We start from the raw sequence: 25,198 nt of genomic DNA on the forward strand, positions 1-25,198 counted from the left end.
GGATTAAGATGCTTTGTGAATAACTTTACCAGGATCTAGTCTTAACTGTAAGGGGAAATTCTTAGAGTAATTCTAAGAATTTTCTTAGAAATTTCTAGGAGCAACTCTTTGCATTAGAAAGCTTCATGAATACGGCCCCAGGTTTTTAAGTTTTCGCAAACTCTACTTAACGCCCCCAAAATACTGGATGGCACTGCCAGTACATCTTCTTGAAGGCTATCACACTGTTACACACTATAACTAAAACTTATATATTGAGCTCAAATTCAGATGTGAATTTACATCAAGTCCCGAAGTTCATACATCAGTGATGCTGGAAACTGGACAAACAGGGTTATTTTAAGCATATGACTGAATCAAGCTTGAAGGACCTGAAGAGCAGTGTGAGCAACCACTAGAATTCATAAAAGATTCACCCTGACTTCACTGGGAGGAGGTGAACATAACCTCTACCCTCCAAACAAACACACACACGTACATACTGTAGAGCATCACCCCCACATGTAGCCGTCTGGAGGTGTTCTGCTCTGTTTGGTGCGCTATCAAGTCCCTCGCAGCCAGAACGTGTGGAAAATTCAAACCAACATTAAATCATTATCATGAAAAGCTTTGTTCTGGTCTGACTGAACACCATGCTGCTCAGATGTTGCAATTTGATCGGGTAGTTTGTTTCTTTGATGAAAGCTTCCTTATAATTTTCCCTCATTCCTCTGCTCAGTGGGAGATAGAACAATTGCAAATAGTGTGATGAAAGGTTTGCAAAGATAAACATTAAGCCATCAAATTGATCTGGCTTAAACTTCTTTTTTTTTTTCTTTCTTTTTTTTTTTTTTTAAACGAATCAATCATATGATTCCAACTCAAAAAAATCTAAGTTTGTGTTTGAGTTGATAAAACATTTTTCTTGTGATTTCCCTTTAATGCAAATTTAGGTTATAAATTATCATCAAAAGAAAAATAATGCAATTAACACTGACATACAGAACAGAAGTATTTTTCAGTTACAGCACATTTGCTTTCTGTTTAAGTCTGATGGATCATCCACATTGTCATGACGCTGTCAGGCCACTTTAATTACTTTCATATAGGAGTGGAATGATCCTTCATTTTTTTACTGTAAAAAACCTCTAAAAATAACAAATTGTTCAGAATTTGATACAAAACACGACATTTCCACAGAACAATTATAGCTGTGTGTAAGACAAATGAAGCTATTATGAGAGCTTTAATGAGAGGAAAACTCTTCTGTAAAAGATAAAAAAAAGTTTGATATAATACATTCTTTAACGTCAGCAGCTTAATTAGGCAAAAGCAGTAGTATAACTTTGGTTACAGCAATTTTGGTTTTATGTAAGGCTCACTGTTTTTGTTTGAGTTCATTGTGATTTCCTTTCAGATTTGATTTTCAAATTTGAAATTCAATTTCAGCAGGCGATTAAGCTACAGATGAGTACAAGCCTATCAAATTGGAAAATTATGATTTTATGATGTAACTTTCATCCATATAATTGTATCCTTGATTTGTTGCATCCAATTAGAAGTTTACATTTGTGAAAATATAGGATATGAGAATACAACTTTCAGATTTTTTAAAAATATCAAAATTGCAAAAAACAAAACAAATTTAAAAAAAAATACTCCCAATATACCTGCATCTTGTCACCAATACATATTACCAGTATTATAACTACGGGAGTAGTAGTAGAAGAAGAAGTAGCATACACTAACCCACCAGTTTATTAGGTACACATAGATACAACTGATGAAGTATAATACAACAGCCCTGCAATAAAAAAATACCTTCACAAAGGTTAAAATGTTCTGATTTTATTTGTTTTGATTTATTTTATAGTAATTTGGGAGGCTATAGTTTGGTTTGTGGTGTTGTTGAAATGCATTCTACAGTAACAAGTGTTCATAATATTTAGTCAACCATAATTCAAATATAACACTTATTTTCTTTACACACTTTCTTAATTATTGTGCTTATTATTTGCTGCATAGTGTGTATATTACATAGATTGCACATTATATAACATTGTATACTTTATTACATTACCATTATGTATATTGTACTAATTATTCATACCTATATCTATACTAAACGTAGCACAAAAAGTAAGGAAATTTGTGTTTGGTACATTATTTCTTTGTTGTAACAATGCTTATTGGCAATAAACCTTATACTGTTGGAAAGCCTGTTTATTTCCCTTTTAAATGGTGCCACATTTGCACGGAACATGCATTTGTGGGATGAGCAGCAGAGCTGAGTATGTGGGTTGCGCCCATGAAAAATTTGCCAAATCTTCTCTGCCAATGCCAAACAGCTTATTCTGCCATTGACTTTGTTTGGTGTTTGGTGGATTGGTTGATTGAAGTTTGAAGAAACAAGACATATTGGCAATTCAACAAGTTATCCATTTAACAAACAGGAGCCTCAATAGTGTGTGGAAGAACCATATACAGCCACAACAGCCTGGCACCTCCTCCTCATGCTGGTCACCAGCCTGGTCACACACTGCTGTGGGATGGCATCCCATTCTTCAACCAGCATTTGTCGCAAGTCAGCCAACGTGGTTGTGTTGGTCACTCTGACACGAACAGCACGCCCAAGCTGATCCTACAAATGGGGTTGAGGTCAGGACTGCTGGCAGGCTATTCCATTCTCTCCATTCCCAAATTCTGGAGGTAGTCTCTGATAAACCCTGCTCTGTGGGGGCGAGCATTGTCATCTGTCATCTTGTCATCTCGGAACATAGAGTTCAGTCCCAGACTGTGGAGATATGGGATTGCCACTGGTTGCAGAGTCTCACATTGATATCTCTCTGCATTGAGATTGCCTCCAATAATGACAAGCCTCGTTTTTCCAGTGAGGGAGGTGCCGCCCCACACCATCACACTGCCTCCACCAAAAGATATTACTCTATCGGTGCAGCAATCAGCATAGTGTTCTCTGCGTCTGCTCCACATTTTGATCCTATGATCCAACTGCCGTAGGCGGATTCTGGACTCATCGCTGAACATAAAGTTCCTCCACATTTTCAGGTTCCAGTGCACATGTTGCCAACACCAGCGCAAACGGGCCTGGCGGCGAAGAGCAGTCATGGCAGACCGGAGAGAAGCACAGCCAGTTAGCCTCCACTAGCCTCCCAGCTAGCCCCGTTTGGATCCAACCGCAGCACCGAGCCCCGGTTTGTTATTCAGGTTAAAGTGGGAAGAATCAATGGGTCTGTCGGACAGCTGAGTGAAGTGGAGCCTGTGGAGGAAACACCGGTTAGCCCCGGTTTCACTACAGGCAGATTCACTCACTACAGCGGGCGAGGAAATAAAACCAATGGATCAATAAGTACAAACACTGTTGATTTCTTCCTGTAGAGCCGACATGCAAACTATTTTGGTTCAGTAAATTTCAACTGTCAGTCAGCCTGGCGAGGGCAGATTAGACGACCGGTTCTGTGGACAGAGACACTCAACGCCTGTCGGAGGCGTTCAGGGAGAAGCGTTTGCTAGATTTGCAACACAAGACAAAATGAGAGCATCATTACAAATCATTACAATAATAAAGAACAATCGTTTTATCTCGATTATCTTGTTTTCATAATCATTGGAAGCCAAAAATTTTATACTTGCGGTTGCAAGCACTTCACTACATATAACACACTGGGGTTTCTGTCCCTTTTTATCCTTAATCTACAAAAATCCACATTTTAAATATTCTGGGTCATATTTGCGCTTCGCCATCTTGCCTCCAAACATCAACACAAACTTAAAGTGAACGTCAATCAAATGATGGTCACCATGGCCACGGCGTGAGACTGCTGCACGTCTCTGACGCATGCCTGTCAAAATAATTTTTTTTCAAAATAAAAGACAAGTCCAACATCAGATGCGCATTAAATATCATTTATTTATTTTTGACCAGTTGTCCGCGACCCACTCAGAACAGGTCCGTGATCCACTTTTGGGTCGCGACCCACCAGTTGAGAATCACTAGTATACACTACCTTAAGAAAATGTAGTGTCATTTGTTCAGCAGAAACTCAGCACTAAACATGGCTTATTATTTTCTCAAATAGACCCCAAAGTACATAGAACAGCTTGTATTTATTACACAAACACCACTGCAGTAACAATTGAAAAATTAGTTTGCACTTTCAACAGACTCTTTGTTTACTGCTCATGCAGTAAGTTACATTCCACTGCACTTCCATGAGTGTGGTTAGATTCATTTTGCATAGAAAAAAAACATTTTCTACATATAAAACATGTAGAAAATGTGGAGACTTTGGGCCTTTGTTAGATGTTACAATCAAAAGTTAAAATTATATAACTTGTTTTTGAGACAAGTATTTTCCAAGTGAATGGCTGCTTGAGGATGTTTTCATTTTCCAGATACTTTCCACACTTCCATGAGATTACTGAGTGATTAAAAGAACGCTGGCTTGTCATTGTCAGTAAAACAACTGCAGTCTACCTTACACAGTTTCACAATGCATCACAGATTGGCCTTGTACCTTATGGTATCAGCAACTACAGAGCTATTTGGAGATAAGGTGCATAAGCCAAAGTCAAGCCAAAGTCAACAAAAGAGCTCATATAAGGATTCAGGGTCACAGAGGGCTGGACTAGAGATCAATGGCGTCTCAGTTGGTCCATTAATCCATGCGTGGCTCTATAACACATGGCCTACTTTGGTCACTTAATGCCCATCAGCAGTGCATGGAGCTGGAGGAACAAGTGCTCATCACAGCCCTGTCACACCCAGTTCACCCTCTAGCCTCATTTGAGCTTAATAAGCAGGGCTATGTCTCCAGAGAGCTCATCACAGGGAACTAACAATGTGGACACATCCATGGGTCAGGTCTAACACCCAGCACTCTGTTGTCTGCTGCAGACAACCAGGTGTGACTGTGATAGTGGATGTGGGAGGGATGGAATGCTGTTGTGAAGCAATGACAAGGATTACAGCTTTCCTGCCATCAGGTTTTACTGTCCTCACAAGGAAGTCAAATATAGCATGTATACATACAACAATGTCCAATTGACAACTCATGCTCAATCTAGAGATGAAATGATTAGTTGACTGATGGATTAGTCTATCAACAGAAAACATAATTGACAATTTTTTTGATAATTGATAATTGTCATTTTTCAATCAAAAATAGTGAAATCATGCTACACATTCTCAGGTTCCAGCTTCTCAAATGGCAGGGTTTTCTGCTTCTCGTTTTGGAGTTTTGGTCAGACAATACAAGTAATTTGAAGATGTAACCTCTACAAAGTTGTGATCTGCATTTTTTCATAAATTGTGTAGACAGTTGATAGACAAAACAATTCATCAATTAACCAAAGAAATAATCTGCTGATTCATTGATAATAAACAAAAAATGCCTAATCGTCAGTCCAATCTTCACCATACATCTCTTATCTATTGGCAAGTCTGTAAAGCAATAGGCATAGCAATTGCTCTGTGAGGCTAACATCAGCATGCTTACATTTACTGATTGGCACTAAACAAAAATACTGTGATAGAGCCATGCAACCAGTATGGCTACAGCAGTGTGAAATTCTACTTTGTGCTAACCTCATCCAATTAACCCAAGAAAGTTGCCTTTCTGGGTAGACTTTTTATTAATCAATCAATCAATCAATTTTTATTTATATGGTGCCAAATCACAACAAAAGTCATCTCAGGGCACTTTTCACATAGAGCAGGTCAAGACTGTACTCTTTAATTTACAGAGACCCAACAATTCCCCCATGAACAAGCACTTGGCAACAGCAGTAAGGAAAAACTCCCCTTTAATGGGTTGAAACCTCAAGCAGAACCCAACTCTTGGTGGGCAGCCATCTGCTTTGACCGGTTGGATTGAGAATCAATGTCGTTCAGCAGCTAGTGCCATTTTATTTTGGTTATACCATTTTAGTCATTTGGTTTAAAAAGTAGGGGCGGAGTACAAAAGGTTGAGCTTAACTTTCTCCAAAGATGTAAGGATTCAAGACTATCCTCTAGCAGCCATAGGGATTATGACTCTTGTCTGGCAGAAACAGTGTGATGTTAGTATAGAGACTTAAACACAGGACACCATTGTTGGTTTCTGATTTCCTACCAACAGTCAACATTGGTTTCTTTTAACCATAACCACTATCACTCCCAACCAAGTGGTTATTATTGAAACCATGATAACAAAGGTCGATTAACAAAGTAGTAATTTTAACCTAAACTATGATCTTTCCTTAACTCTAAAAAAGTTGTTTTTGTGCCCAAAACGTAAATCTTTATTGTATACACAAAAGTTACAAGTTAACTCTCACCCTGTAGACATACATCCTCACAACTCACTGTTGAAAGTCAACACATTTCACAGCTGAAGTAAACGGTGAATTGGGAGGGACTTTGGTGATTTGAACTCAATCACTTTTAACAACTTTCTTTAAACTGAAACAAACTACATAATGGTAATACTATCATACTGTGACCGCTAGTGCAAACTGTCAAGCTTAAAATAGTGTTTTGCCGCACCCTTTCATTTTCCTTGCAGCATTTATTATGAACAACATATGGCGTGTCAATATGTGTTGATATTAAAACCATGTTGTCCTGTCATCTCGAATGAGACACTCGGTTGTGTTGGAAGTGACACGCTGCCTCTCAGAGTGCAGGGTGAAGGGTTGAGAGCTTTTGCCGGGAGAAGGAGGAGAGAGATTAGCCTAAACGACAGCTCTATTAGAGACTTAACCTGGGCTTTGATCATTTCCTGAGCTCCCCTTCAGATCAGCTCGAGCAACAGACAGCAAATCTGACAGGCTCCTGCTCTAACACCCCCCACCCTCCTCCTCCTCCCTCACAATCACCACCACCACCACTCATATCCCTCATAATGTACCCAGGCTTCACTGTGATCAAAGACCCCCTTTCTGGTGACTGAGACTCCCATCTGTCTGCCCACAATAGAGAAGACTCAGAGAGAGAGGCTGACTGTCAGACTGAGTGAAAGGTAGTATTTCATGGCACACATTTGAGTACAATATATGGGAGTCCAGAGGCAAAAAGCATATGTGATGTTTGGTTTTTTCTCTGTCACATCCTCCCTCCCTCCTTTACTATGTATCTGACTTGCAGCATAATGACTTGTGCCAGCTACTCCCTTCGAGTGTCAAATGTGATTGCTATAAACATACATTCTGTATACATAGTACAATACAAATAACATAGTTTTACATAGTTAACAGCCACATTGATTATCCAGCATGTGTGAGTAGCTAGTACGAGTGAGAAAGAAATAGACTTAATTCTACCCAGAAAACATAAGAACAATAATGACTTAAGTAGGACTGAGTCTGATGATAAAGCCAAAGGGCCATCTTAGATAACTTTGTGTAAAGGCCTGGTCACACCTGCAAATTCAATTAATTCCAATGGAATCACAGTGATCAGTGGTTCCACTCACTGCTGTGAAGTAAATCTGAGCAAATATTTCACATCCAGTTCAACTTTGGGGAACTTTTACCTGCAAATTTGCACCGTTGACAAATAGTAAGTCCTCTTGACAGAGCTGACCTTTGAGGGGACAGAGAACGGGTGCATCCAAAGTTGAAAAATAAACTGTAACAATTCAATTTTATTTAACATTCTTTCACCAGACTAAAAGCTACTTAACAAAATAACAATGGTATACAGACAGTTATGAGACAGGAGGCAATCTTACAAATATGTCTTTTGAATCAACAGTGTGAATTGTCCCATTTGTGACTGGGTAGCTAATTTACCAACTGACTGTTAGCAAGCCCATTAGCTAAAGAGAGCTTTACTTTCCCTCTTTAATAACTTTTTATAGAACAAAATGCCAGGGGAGAGTGAACAAAAATAGAGGGAAAGTAGAGAGACTCTCCAGGAGCTATTGACTGACTAGCGCTAGCCCGACTGGGCCAGCTGGTGAGTTGGCAGTTAGCTTGCCAGCTGCCGCAGTTCACCAACTAGCCCTGGGAATAGTCACAAGTTCTTACATTACAACCAGCCACCAGACTTTAACACTGCAGTCATAAGGCTACTTCATTAACAATGACTGTCTGTTTTATAATGTTTTCCTCTCATTGTAAGGGCTGCTAAGCGCAGGGTTGGCGGTTCGACCCCTGGCTCTTCCTTGCCACAGTGTGTGAGTGTGTGTGAAAGGGTGAATGAGAGGCAAAAATTGTAAAGCGCTTTGTTAGTAGAAAAGCACTATATACAGTAAGTGCAGTCCATTTACCATCCATCCTCTGGTTATGAAAGGGCAATAAGCTATTAGCTGGCAGCTTTGTGCAGTTATGTTACAGATAAATTTATGCTACAGCATCCAGACAACCATTTATTTTTGTCCATCCAAGGGGGCTGGCCAGTGGCTATCCATTGTTAGGAATTGATCCACTGCATACTTTTTAACATTATGTCTAATCTCTGAGCTTGGGGAAGTCATTCCAAGTCAAAAGTGAAGTCACAAGTCATTGGTGTTAAAGTCAAAGTCAAGCTGCAAGTCATTCTTGATTTTGTCACACAAGGCTAAAGTCACAAGAGTCCACATCTGTCTACTGTATATGTTGATTTCAGCTCATTTATCTCACCGCTCCCAGGTCATATCAATGCATACAAAATTGACGGACTAGGAATCAAAAAAGGACTTTTCTCTCTGTTGATTTCTGTTTCACTGAGACCTGGCTGTGTGAGTCTACCCGAACAGTGTGTTGCAACTGGATGGATTCCAACTCCACAGAGCGGACTGCGAGGAAGACCAAAGGAGAATGTTTTCACGTCAACGATGGATGGTGCAACAATGTCCTGATACTGTTAAAATGCTCTTGACATAGAATCATTTTTCATAAACTGTAAACTGTTTCACTCCTGAGAGAATTCAGTTCATTCATTCCCGTGGGAGTGTATGTCCCACCACACACATGTGTGTGTGCAGCACAAACACAACTCGCCGAACAAATTACTGAAATAGAAAAAAACTTTCCAGACTCCATGGTTATTGTTTTAGGTGACTTTAACAAGGCCAAACTGAGCCGTGAGCAGACAGCATGTTACCTGTCCCACCAAGGAACAGAGTACACTCAACCACTGCTACACAACTACTAAGAACTCATATTGCTCTACTACCTGTGCAGCACTGGGTCTCTCTAATCACTATTTAATTCACCTAATCCTGACATACAGGTAGAACCTCAGATGTGCCAAGCCTGTGGTGAGAACTGTGAAAAGATGGACAAGTGAAGGAATGAATATAATGAGTGAGTGAATACAGACACTGTATCATCTCATGTCAGTTTCTGTGAGGATATCTGCATCCCCACCAGGACCTAGGTCAAGTGCAACAACAACAAGCCATGGTTTACTGCAGAGCTCAGACAGCTCTGTTGAGCCAAGGATGAGGCCTACAGGGGCAGAGATAAGGACCTCTAAAGGTAGGCCAAGTACAGTCTCACCGAAAGACCACACAGTCTGAACTCGGATCTCTTCATGCCTTGCCAATATATTGGCATGGATGAAAGAATGCCACCCTCAACTCAACCTCTTTAAGACTGTGCTCCTTGTCATCCAAGCCAGTCCCTCTATACAACAAAATCAGCATCCAGATCAAATCAACCCAACTCATGCCCACAAAGTCTGCCCAAAACTTGGGTGTCATGATCGATGACCAACTTACCTCTAAGGTTCACGTGGCCACAATTGCTCGGTCATGTCGATTTTCCCAGTACAACATCAGGAAGATCAGACCCTACTTGTCTGAGCATGCAGCACAACTCCTGGTACCAGCTCTTGTAATATCACGCATTGACTACTGCAACTCCTTACTGGCAGGTCTCTCCACATGTACATTCAAACTTCTACAGATGACCCAGAATGCAGCGACATGCCTTGTCTTCAACTAGCCCAAAACAGCATATGTCATCCCACTGTTCATATCCCTCCACTGGCTCCCAGTTGCTGCCCTCATCAAATTCAAAACCCTGACACTCGCTTACAAAATAGCAATCTAAACGGCTCCTGCCTACATGAACTCCCTCAGTCAGGTTTACGCTTCCTCACTCTCATTATGCTCTGCCAATGAAAGGAGCCTGGTACCACCACCACAACAGGGCCCTAAGTCGCTAGCTAGACTCTTCTCTTCTGTAGTTCCCCAGTGGTGAAATGAGTTAAAGACCCAGCTCTTTCATGAACAACTCTGCACTTGATGGACTGAAGGAAGAGAAAAAACAAAAACAAAAACAACAACATAGTGTTTCCCCAATATTCATTCAGCAGTGGTGCATGGCCACTGCAAAATTATGAGCGCCAATGCTAAAATTTCAGACGATCATTAATATCAACGGGCTACTAATAATTTTCACTCGCACGGTGTGCGAGCACAATAACACCCTGCGTTATCGTGGAATACTACTACTACTTTACCACTATTATTATTATTACTTTACTCTTGTTCTATTTTTATTCTTCTATGTTGCATTTGCTCCCACAAATGCAACATAGACACATTCTTTGTATTTGTATGCTTGCATTAGTTAATAAAACAGATGGTGATTGAATGGGCTATATTATGCTGACATATAATATCCAAACGAAGAATCATAAAGACGCATACTTGGCTAATCAACAGATTCTGATTCTGATGCAGGGGATGGATCTATTAGCCTGTGTTTGTATCTGATACTACCACAAGGAGTCACCATTGTTAGTTATGACAATGGCTATGGTTCTATGACTTTGTTTTGGAGTATTTCTGGCTCTAGTGTAAAATGAATTCCCATAATGCAGCATTAACCAATAATGGAAATCATTTAAGTACATGCTACTTGAACATTCTACTTTATAATTTTACTCCACCACATTTCAGAGGCACATGTTCTTCCTCCATTAGATCTCTCTTACAATTACATTTACTACTTACTTTAAAGAGTTACATTTTACTTGAAAACCTATAATCAATTTATAAAATATGATCCATTGTCACATATTAAAGTTCTCAACAATAATATAGTAGTTTGCGTTATCCTTTACTTAAGTAAATATTCTAATGTCAAACTTCTACTTGTAATGCAGTATTTCTATAGTGCAATATTGTTACTTAAGTAAAACATATAATGCCTCTTCCACCACCAATTAAATATCAGGTGAAAATTCTAAAATTATTATATGAGATATGCAGAATGTATATTTCATTTAAGGCCTTACATATTATGGCATCTTGCAAAGGCCCACAGTATATGTTTGAGGTCAGAAACACTGTTCCCATTCTTTTTCATTGAATATTTGGCTCTAAAAAAGACACAGTGGTCTATTATATGATTGCTAGACACCCTTTGAAATTGTCTCGAATGCATTTGGTGAATTACTTTGTGTATTTTGAGGTGTGTGTCATTTTGGCCAATGATGTCACAAATTTTTGAACACAAAAATACAATTTAGAATTTCTCTGTTTCTCTTCAATGCACATGGATATTTCAGAGTTGTACAAATGGTTTTTTTTCCTGCCCACAACATGACACATTAGTTCCTTGTCCTCACCATCTATTCATCTTTTACTCTGTGTCTGCTGAGTCTCTCTCCATCTGTCTATCTTTCTCTCTCTAAAACACACACACACACACACACACACACACACACACACACACACACACACCTCCAGTCTGGCTTAGAACATGTTTTGCCTCAGGGGCTCAGTCTTGCTCCTACCCCATTACAAGGCTAATGAAAGCAGTGAGAGGATCAAATCCAATGAAGCTGCTATTCACACTGCTTAACCCTTATAAAAGCCTGTGACCTTTATACAAGTGCACACACGCACACAGACACACACACACACACATGACTGGTGCACATAGGTAAATATACATATAAAAAAACTGTCACAATGATTATGAACTGGAAGAGGGTGGACAAAGAAGTAATGTACAAGCCACTGTATCTATATGTATAATTTACTCATGTACATGTAGTGTTGATTGTTTGAATTATTCATTTCTTCTTTATGAATAATAACTCTGTTGTGAGCACTGGAACACCTGACTGACTGACTGATTACCTGTTTATAAGTAGGAAAGTGTGTGACTACTAAAATTCATGCAAACTTTCATAAAGTCACAACGTGACTTGCAACTGATATTAATAACACATGCTTTGGGATAAGTGCTGCTGCTTTTTTCACTCTTGGGAGTTGAAGATATGAAGCTGCTGCAAAACTTCAGTATAGAGGGTATTTACACTGTCATTTTCTTTATTTTTCTTACAGTTGAGTAATAATTTTACTTTCCTGCACTCACTGTCGTCAGTCTTGATCCATAAATTCTCTTGTTTAAATATTTATTCAACATCACCAAATCTGTGTGATCTGAAATCTGTGTGCCACACACAGAGAAAATAGAATCAATACTGAAACTGTCGCAGTAAGACGTCAGTGTAGGGAATGACCAATGTGTTTACTCCTATCAACACTGTCTCCTAAAATGAAAAAAATACAGTCATGTACATATACAAGTTATTTGCAAAAGCATATACATTTTGTAAGACAATTAATGCCATTGGGATTACATTTTTTTTCAACATAACAAAGGAACATTTATATTGAACGAATCATCAATCTGCTTTCTGCCAATGCAAAATGTTCAAACTGACCGTATAGTATTTGCGAAACATTTTCTCTGATTGTATTTCATTTGCTTTCCTTCAATCCATTTCTTACAACTACTCAACAACTATGAGTGCTATGAAATTTTGTACAGACATTCATGTTCCGATCATTCCTATTGACAGGTGATCCCCTGACTTTTCCTCTAGCACCACCATGAGGTTTACATTTGTGGTTCTGAGTGAAATATTACATTAGACAAACAGATTGCCATGAAATTTTGTGCACACATTCATGTCCTCCTCAGGGTGAATTGTAACAACTTTGGTGATCCTCTGACTTTTCATTTAGTTTTAACTTAACTTTTCTACCTCGACATCAATTGCATGGATTGCTTTGATTTTTGGTAAACACAGTCATGCTCCCCAGGGGATGAACTGTAATAACCTAGAATTCCAGATTTTTCATCTAGTGCTATCATCTGGTCAAAATTTAATTTTGTCCAATACTTCACTTTATGACCGAATACCTGCACAAGTAATGACATTCTCATGAGCCTCAGCTGTACTTTGTGTTGTGTTCATTCACAAAGAACTGAACTACTTGCTACTTGGTCCGTGCAAATATATTGCGCATAAATATCTTCATTTTACATAAATATACATAAAGATGCACTAATACATTTTTTTTTTCTCCTTGTAAACCACACCTAATTTTCTTCTTTCCAAACTGAAAGAGGGTATCATTACAGTGTAGATGTCATCACTAAACGTGGATGCCATGTAATATCATATATTTTGTAGAGGATGGTAGAGGAGAATTATCTTGGCAACGTTTTTATTTGTTTATGATGATTATGCTAATGCCTTAAATCTAATGTAATCATTTATTGGTGTTAAATTCTATAGGTAGAATATTTTAAAGGAAAGCATAAAAATACATTTTCATCAAATCATAAAGAAATCTGTTTGTCTTTACCTACTGGCTGGTAGCCCTGCCTCGTAGGACCTCCAAATGGGTTACGACTGCCAAAGGAGCCTCCGTCAATGGACCCGTAAGACATTCTGCCTGATGGTTGGTGGTGTGTCAGCTGCAGGTGCCTGGGGAAGGAACAATAACTAGAATAAAACAAGGAAACACAATTTATTTCCACTTTGCCCTGCCAATCTAAAAATGAATGCACTCACAGTACTGACAGTAAGTGAAGGAAAAAAAACATGATTTCTATAATGTCTTTGTAGATGTAAGCCCTTCACAGATGGCTTTACTAGAGGAGAGCTAGTAATGGAAGTTTTAGAGTTCAGTCCCATGTGGATCAATGCTGTGATTATAACTGAGCATGTTTTCCTCAAAGGATTGTTGCCTACTAAGCAAATAACCTGCTTGTCTCCAATCATGGATTGTAGAAAAACATTTACAGAGTAGCTTTGACATCACCCATAGTTTTCAAAAGGGACATTCTGAAGCCTCGATTATGGTGTACTACCAGCTGCCATCTTTGTGAGCTAATGGAGCCAGTAAATCCTAATTTGGTCAAACAGGAAAAACCCAGATGGAGCTAAAGAGGGATAACCAAGCAGCAGCTACTACAACCTACTGTGATATGCTGAAACAAGCAAGCTAACCTAATGCTAATCTAGTGGAATTTTTTTATATTGTATCTTATAGGTTATTTTTGACACCCACCTTAATAATTGTGAATTACGTTTATGGTTTTAACATAGACTCAAATGACTTTAACTGACTTTGACTGAGTTTAATGTAATGTAAAGGTCACTCACAGTACTGAAATCAGAGAGTCAACTGTGTAGATCTATAGGTGGGTCTTTTAAGCCCCTTTTTACTGATTGTTTTAGTTTTATGATGCACACATTTATGGCTGGTACGGTATGGCTGGAGTGTGAGGCGTGCTATAATGTTAGCTATAACACTTTGATATACTGGTATATTCAAAGAGTGATCCACAGATTTAGCATTGCACTCCTTTACTATCGTTGGACTCACAATGGAATGGGTTTTTTTTTGTTTTGTTTTGTTTTTTTAATTATCAAAATGGATACAGAAGAACCAGAGACATTTGTCTCCCTGGTGCCTACATTACCCACAAAGCAACTTGAATGCTGGCAGTTTGGTCAGAGATAGGGGTGTTTTATGCCAGTAACGGCTTATGTAGCCTGAAGCTGCTAGCCTCCAGCAGAGATGAGGAGCTACAGAGGTCTGCTAACCTCGATTCTTTCTAACTCCACATCCTTGTCACTTTCAACCCCCCCGCCCCAACCAATGCTGACTGAAGTGACATCACTTGAGGCAATTAATCCATTTTCACAAAAGGCTTTATATAGTACAACTTTTTTTTTTTTCTTTCTCATATGCAGTAGTACTCCCCGACACCTGTAAACACACTTTGATGCAGAAAATTGGTGGAGTTGCTTTAAGGCTGGTTGCTTGCGTGTTTTTTTTTTTTTGTTTTATGTTTGTTTTGTTTTGTTTTTGTCTTTCTGCTCTTGATAAGTAAAAAAAAAAACGTAACGTTGCTTCAAGGTAGCTCCACAGTGGTTTCAGATATTTGCCATGATGAGGGCCACAACAATCGTCAAAAAACTGAGTCATATGTCAATTCTTAATAGTGAACTATAAATTAATTTAAGTATGTTGTAAATCACATATGCTCACTTAACAAAGAAGTGTTAGCTTGGTGCTACTAACTTATGATTAACTATTGGAGCCCCCTTATTGCTCAACTTACACTTGTTTTTAGTGTAGGACCACCTGAGCCAACAGCCAACCTGGCACACATGGATGATATCGGACAATCTACCAATCACATGCTGCCATGACATTTACATTGTAGTCTTCCTTCAGGACAAACAGTAAATTTAAACCTATAACTGACAGGGACAGGAAATGTTGTTCTATCCAATACTGTGGTGTACTTTTAACTCTCATAATTGTAAATGATGGAGCATGACTTTGCCAGCATAACACATAGTGAAGATATCAATAATAATGTCAGAGCCTTACTATCTAACATATACTTGTATTCCTGTGAGGCCTATGTTACGTACTGTCAATGTTGGAATGATTCAAGGCATCAAGAATGCAGTAACCACTGCATAATTCAGAGTCAGCTTCTTTAGGTTGTTGACCCACTATCCACTTACGTGAGGAAAGGCAAGGAGGATACAGAGTACTCATCTGAGTACCACCGAAAAGGTCAAATCATCATGTGAACATGTGTTTCACCCGCGGCCAGAGACACACAGATGACACTCAAATCAACAAAATCTTTCTCAGCGCTTCAGCATCTCCATCAAAGGTCAGAATTTGATACTGGTCAAGTGGCCAATGCTCTTTCCCCACCGTGAAAGACAAGCATTCAGACAAGCAGGGGAATGTGATTACACTCCAGAGTCATTGTGCAGCCTATTGTTGTGATGAAGCCAGTGAATCTGGGCTATAGGACCGGCGTTATGGGTATGAAGCGGGACAGAAGAGCAGCCAGAGATTCAGCGTCCGCACATTACAGCGAGACAGATTCACTGGGCCACGAGAACGTTTAATCCGATTAATTTTCATAGAGAAGGGAGATTAATTACTTTTGGCAGTCCATAAACAGTCTTCACTCTGCTTGATTTCAAGCCCAGTGACTGCGCCTCACATCCCTCTGAAGTGTGGACACGCACCACCTCTATCTGCATATGGGATGCACACTCATGGATGCACATTCACGTCTGCGCACACACACACACACACATTTGGATAACCTTACCCTTGCACAATGTGTGGAATTATAAATGCCCCAGCTTGTTCACTTAGTCACTCATACAAGTGAAAACTGAGGTCATTAGAGTGATGCTGAACATAGAGAAAAAACATTAGGTATTATTGCTGTGCCGTTACTCGTGCACATGATGACATCGTCTTTAGTGATGTCATCAGAGCTTGGCCTGTCCTCTGGACAAAAGGAGGATAAATGCACCAAAATTCCCACATGCTTCATTTTTGCTCAATTCCAAGTCTAAGGCAAAATTGAATTTGTCTATATGTGATACATAATCTTTTAATCCAGGCATGTAGGAACTAAGAATTTATCATTTTGTGTTAAGTGTTCTGTGATGTTAATGTGCAACTCACATGTATATATCTGTATTATACATCTGCATAATATTCAGTCTAATACACTTTATACTTAATACACTTTTATGGCTGCAACTAAAGGTTATTTTCATTACTATTTTTGTTTAATCAACAATGAATAGTGTAGTCTATAAATGAAATAATGAAAAATTCCTATAACATAGTGTGACATCTTCATATACCTTGTTTTTTCCCCACCGAAAGTCAAAAAATAAAAAATAAAAAAATCACAATTTACACTGGTATAAAACAGAAAAGCAGCACATATTCACATAATGTTTTGATGTTTTGTGAAAGTGCTTTATAATCCCACAGCTGATGGGACACAAGATGGCATGAAACTTAAATTCAAATCAAATTTGTTTCATTTTATACAAATAAAAAGGTGCACAGATATCCTGTCAAAACATGCGTATGTCGGTGCAGCATCTGAGCGCTTCTACCTCGCACAGGAATCTGTTTTTCATGTCATCTGTTTCTGTTTGGCCTAAAGCTCACTTTCATGCAATTTATCGTGGAGGTTATGAGAGCTGCTGAAAGTGTAGATATCTTCAAAGGTGAATTAAAAACCTTCCTCTTTATCCTGGCGTTTAATTAGAATGTTTTAATGGCATTATTTGATTTTTGATGATTTATTTTATTGTATCCGTATTTAAAATGTTTTATGTATTGTATTTTAATTGTTTTGGTAGTTCACTTTCATCTTTTCTATTTTTCATGATTCTGTTGTATTGTTTATGTTTGTACTGTCTTATTATCAGCTTGTCTTTCCTCTGTAAAGCACTTTGAATAACACTGACCTGTATAAAAGATGTTATACTAAGAGTTAGAATAAAGGCAGATTGGTATTCAGAGATGGTCTTCTGCTAAAGTAGGCTAATGGAAGGAGAAGATTATTTGCAGTCTAAAGCCTATGATTTATCTGATGACTTCTGAGTTTGTATTTATTTTTAATTAGGTGTTTATGACCTGTGTTTTGTTACCTCATCAGCTATTTCTATGTTTATGACGCTTCTGTATTGTATTAACAAGTAAGACATACAGTACTGTATGTCAACTCTTTTGCTTGTTTTTTCTTTCGTTCATTTATGGACAGACCACATACCACTAAAACAAAACAGACTGCATCACATGCAAATTCATTAATACATCTATTTAAATCCATTTTTACTCATACAATATTTAATTTTCACAAATCCCTGTGAAAGAAAAAAGTATTGCAGTAATGATAAGATAGTAGGTTTTCACATGAAGATTAGAAACCATTGAGATTATAAGCATATTATCAAGTCATGCACAACTGTAAATTTGTAGAAATGAGTGGATGGGGCCCAAATATCTTGAAACATTTCCACAATTGTGCTTCTCTAGTGTCTAGTTCTCTAGAGGTAGGAATTGCGATAAATGATCAAAGGAATATCCGAGAAGATGAACAGATTTTGTAGCACTAATAGGCTAAATATAGTCTAGTCTATAACAATAACAATTAGATGACACAAATAATATATAAAACAGCACCTAAATGACCTTTAAAATAATAAAATAATGCTTATAATATTTAGAAGGACACACATCCATCACAATAGAAAAGTAAATAGCCCTTCGTCACAACTTTGAAATGTAAGAATCCTGCCTTTTACCTGTTAACTTCTATTTGGAAAAAAATATGTTTCCCTAAAGTAATATGTGTCTTTTGAAGCAATTTTACAGCACACAAAAAAAAATACACAAATATTTCTGGACGGTGAAAGGTTTTTCCAGCCCTTGAAATGCCATTTTGAATGGAGACAGTCCTGGCTTATAGAGAAAAATAGGTCCTTACACTGGTAAACAGAGTAGACGTGAGGCAGAGCAGTGTGCACCCCTGTGTGACACTGCAGGACACAGAAGGATGGTAAATACAAGCCTGGCAGGGCAGAGTGACTGGATCCACAGCTACTCACCACCCCCACTGGTTTTCATTCAGTCCCCCACTCCTTTCACAGCTGTCATTATCAGCAACACAAGGCTTAGCTTAGCCAGAGCAGGCAACTGAGCAGAAATAAGCCTACACCCTGAACACAAATGCTGCATTTATCACAAACAAGCAAGGGCCAACCTGAGGCGGGACTGTGTGTGAGTGTGTGTGAGTGTGTGTGTGTGTGTGTGTGTGTGTGTGTGTGTGTGTGTGTGTGTGGGAGGGTTCAACTGATAGATTTTTTTGAAGACTGGTATCAATATTTCAAGACGAAAGTGACCAGTAATGTTTTTGTTATATAATAATTATATATTAAACAATTTTTTCATCAAATTTCTCATCCAAGTATGAAGTATTTCCTTCAGTCTTGATTATGTGGGAACATCTTACTTTGAATTCTCCTCACTTTTTAGGAAATATATATATATATAAACTATAATGACCCCACATTGTTCTAAATACCAGCTGCATCAGATGACATTACATCATTTGACACGTGTCAGTTGATGAGCAAAGCACTTACATCTTACATGTCATACTGACAAGAGACATGATAAAGGTACAGCTGGGACGAGCTGATCCTGGAAACCTATGTGAGGAAATTGCTGCTTTTCTGGAGATATGATGCACGTCAAAGACACCGCTGGTGTTCAGCCGTGTGTTGAAAACAATGGGTGCAGGTGTGCAGGTGGCCATAAGCATGAATGGACTTTGACTGAGTGACAAATGAGAGCTGGCCTTCCCAGGAGACACAGCGTCATCTACTATGGTGCACAACTGACTGAGCGTTAACCTTCAACAGCAAGCTGTCAGAACCTTTACAACAGTCACCATTTGGGAGGACGCATTGTGTTGTTTACTGTTGTGCTCAAGTTGGAAAGTGAAAGCTGGTTAGCCTAGCTTGCTAATGTTACCAATGATTTCCACCAGCTGTTACTCTTTGATCATGTTATTTAAACACTTGCTGAGTCAGCAACAGCATTAATTGTCTCTCTGTTGTGGGTCCAAATGTGGTGACTGATGACCAGACAGGTATAACAGGTAAGAGTGCAGAAATAACTGACTAGACTTGAACGAGCATCATCACAATCCCAGTGCATTAACCTACTACCATATTATTTGAATTTGTTATAATAATAATACTATTATATTATTCATTTGTGTTCTAAAAAGTTCCTCTTACACTGTTACACAGCCATATCGCGCCAAGAAATAAGAGTACCAACAATATCAGTCGGTAACAAAACTTCACACCCAGTGGAGGACATCATAATTAGGGTGTTGAATGTATTGATTTCTTAACAAAAACTGTTTTTTTAAATTCTAGTTTGACTTGAAAAGTCACCATGAGTTTGTAAAACTCTCCATTCAAACTCAGACTGTTTCATTTATTACAAGGTCAACAGCAACTTCAATAACCATATTGCTGGCGTATGTTTTATTTTGTTTTTGTGTTATAAATTACTTATACATTGCATAAACATTACATTGTTGCTTTGCAAAGCATACTTTAGGTTTTGCATTGATTTGTTACCCTCCAGCCAGTCTTCAGTTTATATGCATTTCATTACACTATTAAAAATGAACTCACGGGTGTCTTCATTTCCTAATAATTTGCAAGAAAGGAAATAGTATTTTGGTATTTTTCAAGAGGTTTCCTACAGAGAACTGAGCAATCAAGGCCCAATTACACTGGAAAAAAAGAACAGTTGGCACAGTTAATAAGTACCCCTGATTTATTTCAGTTTCTAAGAAAGCCCTGAAATTATACTTAGAAAATGGATGGGGTCATGTCGTGTCAAGTTTATCCAATTATGAGTTCAGAATTTCAAAGTTCTCTCCAGAGAAATATTTTAGTAATTAACAGCATCCTATGAACTTCCCTAACCTGATCTCTTCCACTTTCTATAATCTGATGTTTTTTTCTTAGAAACCTTTCACCAGTTTTGTTATGATAAGTACACAATTACAAGGATCTTTGCAGAAAATGTCCCACTAACCCAAAATTACTAGACATTATTATAAAGCTGAGGAGCCCAGGATGAACTGCATTCCCAAATGTTGCTATTCTGCACTCAGTAATGCAAGAGCAATGTTCACTGTGACAGATTACCTTTTTCAACTTTCATTCTGCTGCAAGTCAATTTTTCAGAATAAAGCTTGCCAATGTTTCTTGAAATCAAAATAAGGTGATCAATACCACCATATATCTATTATGAAATATATATAAAGGCTGTAAACAGTTGGAAGCAGCTAGTCTGGCTCTGTCCAAAGCTAATAAACCCTGCCTACCAGCACCTCTATACCTCACTAATTAACACTTTGTATCTTGTCTATTTAATGTTGAAAAGCAGAAAGTAAAGTGACTTGCTGGAGTCTTGTCATTGCCGTGGCAACCAGGGAAGACTCCGTGTGTGTGTACCATGTATCAACATTTCACACCAAGCTGAAGTACTTCTTCTTCTGCTTATTCAAAAGGATGACAGCATGATGAAATGAAATTTTAAAACAAAGGAGTGACCCAAGGCCTGTTTTACTGAAGACACATTAATGTGCATAGCCTGAAATCAAGTCACTGAGACATGACGACCATTTCCGTTGTGATGTTGTTTCTTTAAGACAGGACTGACCCTAATCAGCTACGCTCCTTTTGACCAATCTGCTCACTCTGACATCCAAGACATCCTGATTCCCAACTCTGATGGAAGCTCCCTGTCTAATTATCTCACACACACAACTTGATTAAGTGACTCTATCAGGTCAATGGATATATATGTGTTAGATATGATTCATTTACCAACCCAGATATGTCTATTGGAATTATTCCATATTCCACAGCGTGCAGTAATGGTTCTCATTTAACCCTAATGTTTGTCTATATCCTCGGGCAGGCAGGACAGCTCTGTGACAGTGGTGTGGAGAAACAGAAATAGACACAAAATTGAAAACAACTTTTGTCAAGATAAAGAAACCGCCAATCAGAGAAAAGCATTGCTTACCCCAAATACATATGAAACTCAAACAAACCCTGCATGGTCTATTGACAGGGTAGCATTTTAAAGCTATAATATGTAACTATTCTGCATTGAAACATCTAAACGCGACTCAACCTATGTTATATATTTTGTTGAATTTTGTACTATGGAATCAAATGATGGTCATAAATATTTTGAGCTTGTGAAATGGTTTGTGAATGTAGAACAAAGTTTTGCAGCTGTAGAAATATTTTGTGTATGTGTGATTACAGTGAGTACAGGATTTTTTTCAACAGTGAGGTTTCACAAAGCCATAAGTTACAACTCATAAAACTTTTTTGAAGTATGCCTTAATAGAAAGAAGTACCAAACATTCTGTTTGTTTGTTTTGGTTTTAAGGCTCAGCAGACAAAGCAGAAAGAAGATACAGATTAGCTGGTGAATATAAAGAGCCAGATATTTTTTCAGGAGCTGGTGGAGACTAAAACGGAGCTAAAAAAAACAAAAAACAACCTGTTAACTTACGTTGGCATCTGCTGGATGTATAAATAAGCAACTGTTTGCCAGACCAATTTCAAAGTTGATAACATGTCAATATTGTGTATACAGCTTGTTTCCACTGCCCTCAAGCATCCAAAATCAGTTAATGCAGGCTTAACTTATATATATTTTTTTTAATTTATGCTTATAAAAGAAAGCAAATTGACTGTTCATTTTGGTTCACCTTTAGAACTTGTAACATTCGTATCTTATGTGAGCAGCAACTTCCCCAAATGGTCCTTTCTTGTACAGACAAAAAATGTCAAAATCAATTCAAAAATCAAAATGTCAATAAAAAAAATCTGACTTTACTGTGGGCAAACATTAAAATGCATTGTCAAGCAATATCTAGAATCCAGTCTTAATTGTTTGTGTAGTTTGTTCGTGTTCTAAATACAGCATAAAAATAATTTACCACAATTCAGTTATTTCAAGAATCATTCACTTTGAGAGTCCCCCATGTCTCCACGACTCACAGCTATTATTTTGCATTCTGTGTCAGTTTGTCCTGGTACTTTAGCCCCTTCTTTGATTACATATTGTATTTTTTAAGTCCAAAAATGTAAAAAGTTGACTCCATATACACACATACACCAGTATCCTACAGCCAAGGCAGATTAGGCCCCGAAATACCCTGAATGCAGTTCACTGTGGTGTTGATTCCAAAGCCCTATAGCTACATTTATGCCTGTTTGTAATTTGAGATTAAAGTGAAAGGATGTTTTGCCGATACCACGAAGAGAACCCAGTTATTGCTGGTTTGATTGCAAGCTTTTTGATGTGCAACTCGGAGATACAGATATGCAGCCACATGGCAGATTTGTATAACAGGATCAAAGGAAAGGATGAAAATCAAAAGACAGTGTGTTTTGAGGCTCTACCCTCAACAGTAACCTCTTCAGAAAAGAATAGAAAGATGAACTTAAAACCAGTCTCTCTCTCTGTCTCTCTCTCTCTCTCTCTCTCTCTCTCTCTCCAGTGGGAAAGTGGCTCTACCTCATCCCCTCTCTTTATTGTCACCTCTTCAGCTGACACAGCCAAACTTAAGGATTGCTTATGTGTATTTACTAAAGCCTCCTCCCTCGTCCCCAGTCTGATCTCAGGCCATTCCATCAGCACTGCCTCCCTTTGAAAACAACCTTCAGCCCAGGGAGGAAGACAGGAAAAAAACACCTCTGGGCAGTGAAATTGCCTTGTCACACAAAAAAAGAGTCATTATTGAGATAAATCACCCCATTCTATTCCATAACTAAACTCTGCCTCAGCTTACCTTCCACTGGCACCTGCCATCCACGCTGAGCCATCACATGCACTCTCCAGACTGGAGCTTTGTCTGCCAGGAGGATTTAATACTGCCTCTGTTTGGTTTGGTTTGGTTTGACAATGTGATATACATGAAAAAAAGTTTCATGATGAGGAGGAGCCCAAAGCTAAAACACTGACTGTTTAAACAAGACAGTAAAGCATGCTGCGGATATCAGTGTCTATATGTTGCACTGCCAAAGACTTCCCAAGATGCTCACTGAAAGCTTTTTGTATGCACAGGCAGAAATATGAATGAGATTTATAAAACCATGCTTCTGTGTGGTTCCATTTCATAAATGTCATTGTCATTATGAATTTGAGCACACATGCGCAATCCTGATTTCCACTCCCACTGTAAGGCTGAGCGGCTGCGGCTCAGGTGGTAAAGCGGGTCGTCCACTAATCAGAAGATCGGCGGTTTGATTCCCTGCTCCTCCAATCCACATATCAAAGTGTCTTTGGGCAAGATACTGAACCCCAAATATCTCCTGATGGCTGTGTGAATGATTAGATTCCCTCTGATGGGCAGGTTGGGACCTCACATGGTAGCCCTGCCATCAGTGTATGAATGTGTGTGAATGGGTGAATGTGACTCATAGTGTAAAAGTGCTTTGAGCGGACGGATGACTAGAAAGGCGGCTATACAAGTACAGTCCATTTACAAGATGGAAGAAGGTATAATTTTAGCTGTGTTGCATCATTCAAATGTATGCAACCCTAATCTGCTAGAGACATGGACCATGGTCTGCAGTCAGTCTTGAGACAGGAGTTGATGGTACAAATATGTATGTTAGCTTGAATTAACAGTATTCATTTAGTGTCCCAGCCCTGTATCCAAGGGATTATATCAATTTTGGAAGATTTGCACCTTATGATGGCAGTGCCAACGTTTAGTGCCAATGTAGGAAGTAGTGTGTCCTTTTCGTCACAAAATGGAAAGTTAGGGTATAGAGGTTGGGGTTGTAGATGGCCGTGTATTGTGTCTGACTTTCATGCAAGACACGCAAGGTTTCTGTCCAAACACACTGGATATTAACATCCTTAATCACTGTCTGTCCATAACCTTAACCAAGTGGTTTAGTTACCTAACCCTTGCCATAATTCAACAATATTTATTTGCCAAAACCACAATCTTTCCCTAATGTTAACCTGTGAGAATCAAACAAAAATCTGCAAGTGGACGTAAAAAACGTCAATGAATGTAATCCAAGGTTTTGTAGAAAGGTGTACATAGATGTTCTTGTCTGGCGATAGTAGAGGTGGGAGTAAGTCACACATATTCAAGTCACAAGCAAGTCCCAAGTTACTGTGGTGAGAATCAAGTAAGTCAATTCGAGTCCCTTTGAGCTGCGGACCTTGTGTGATGCCCACAAAAGTGTGATCATATTTTGGTAAATTGAATTGTTTGATTTTAGTGTGTTTGAAAGAGGATATGTATTTTGTTTGTGTACTGTTTTTCCTTTTCTTAAAAAAACATAAGCATAATCTAGTTTGGGTAAGAATAATGGGCCTGCTATAGCAGTTTTGTGACAATAGGTGGCAGTGTTAGACCGTGGTTCGCCACAGTGACTGTAGTAAGACACGTGCACGGCTGCCTTCTCCTCACAACTGTGGACGATTCAACAGCGACAAGCCACGTCTCTCTGTCTCACGTTTCTGTCCTGTATTTCAGGTTAGTAATG

At 38.6% G+C, this 25,198-nt stretch overlaps 1 protein-coding gene across 5 annotated transcripts in view; it reads right to left on the reverse strand.

The window, feature by feature from the left end:
* Positions 1-25,198, reverse strand: part of tsnare1 (T-SNARE Domain Containing 1) — a 217,744-nt gene that overhangs the window by 169,537 nt on the left and 23,009 nt on the right. For all 5 annotated transcript variants that reach the window (XM_067602493.1, XM_067602489.1, XM_067602490.1 and 2 more), the window contains exon 3: positions 13,581-13,702. In XM_067602493.1, coding sequence (XP_067458594.1) covers positions 13,581-13,665 — 85 coding nt within the window. In that variant the 5' untranslated portion in view covers positions 13,666-13,702. The remainder of the gene's footprint in view (positions 1-13,580; positions 13,703-25,198) is intronic.

Source organism: Thunnus thynnus, chromosome 10 (assembly GCF_963924715.1).
Source record: "Thunnus thynnus chromosome 10, fThuThy2.1, whole genome shotgun sequence".
In the NCBI taxonomy this organism is placed as follows: domain Eukaryota; kingdom Metazoa; phylum Chordata; class Actinopteri; order Scombriformes; family Scombridae; genus Thunnus; species Thunnus thynnus.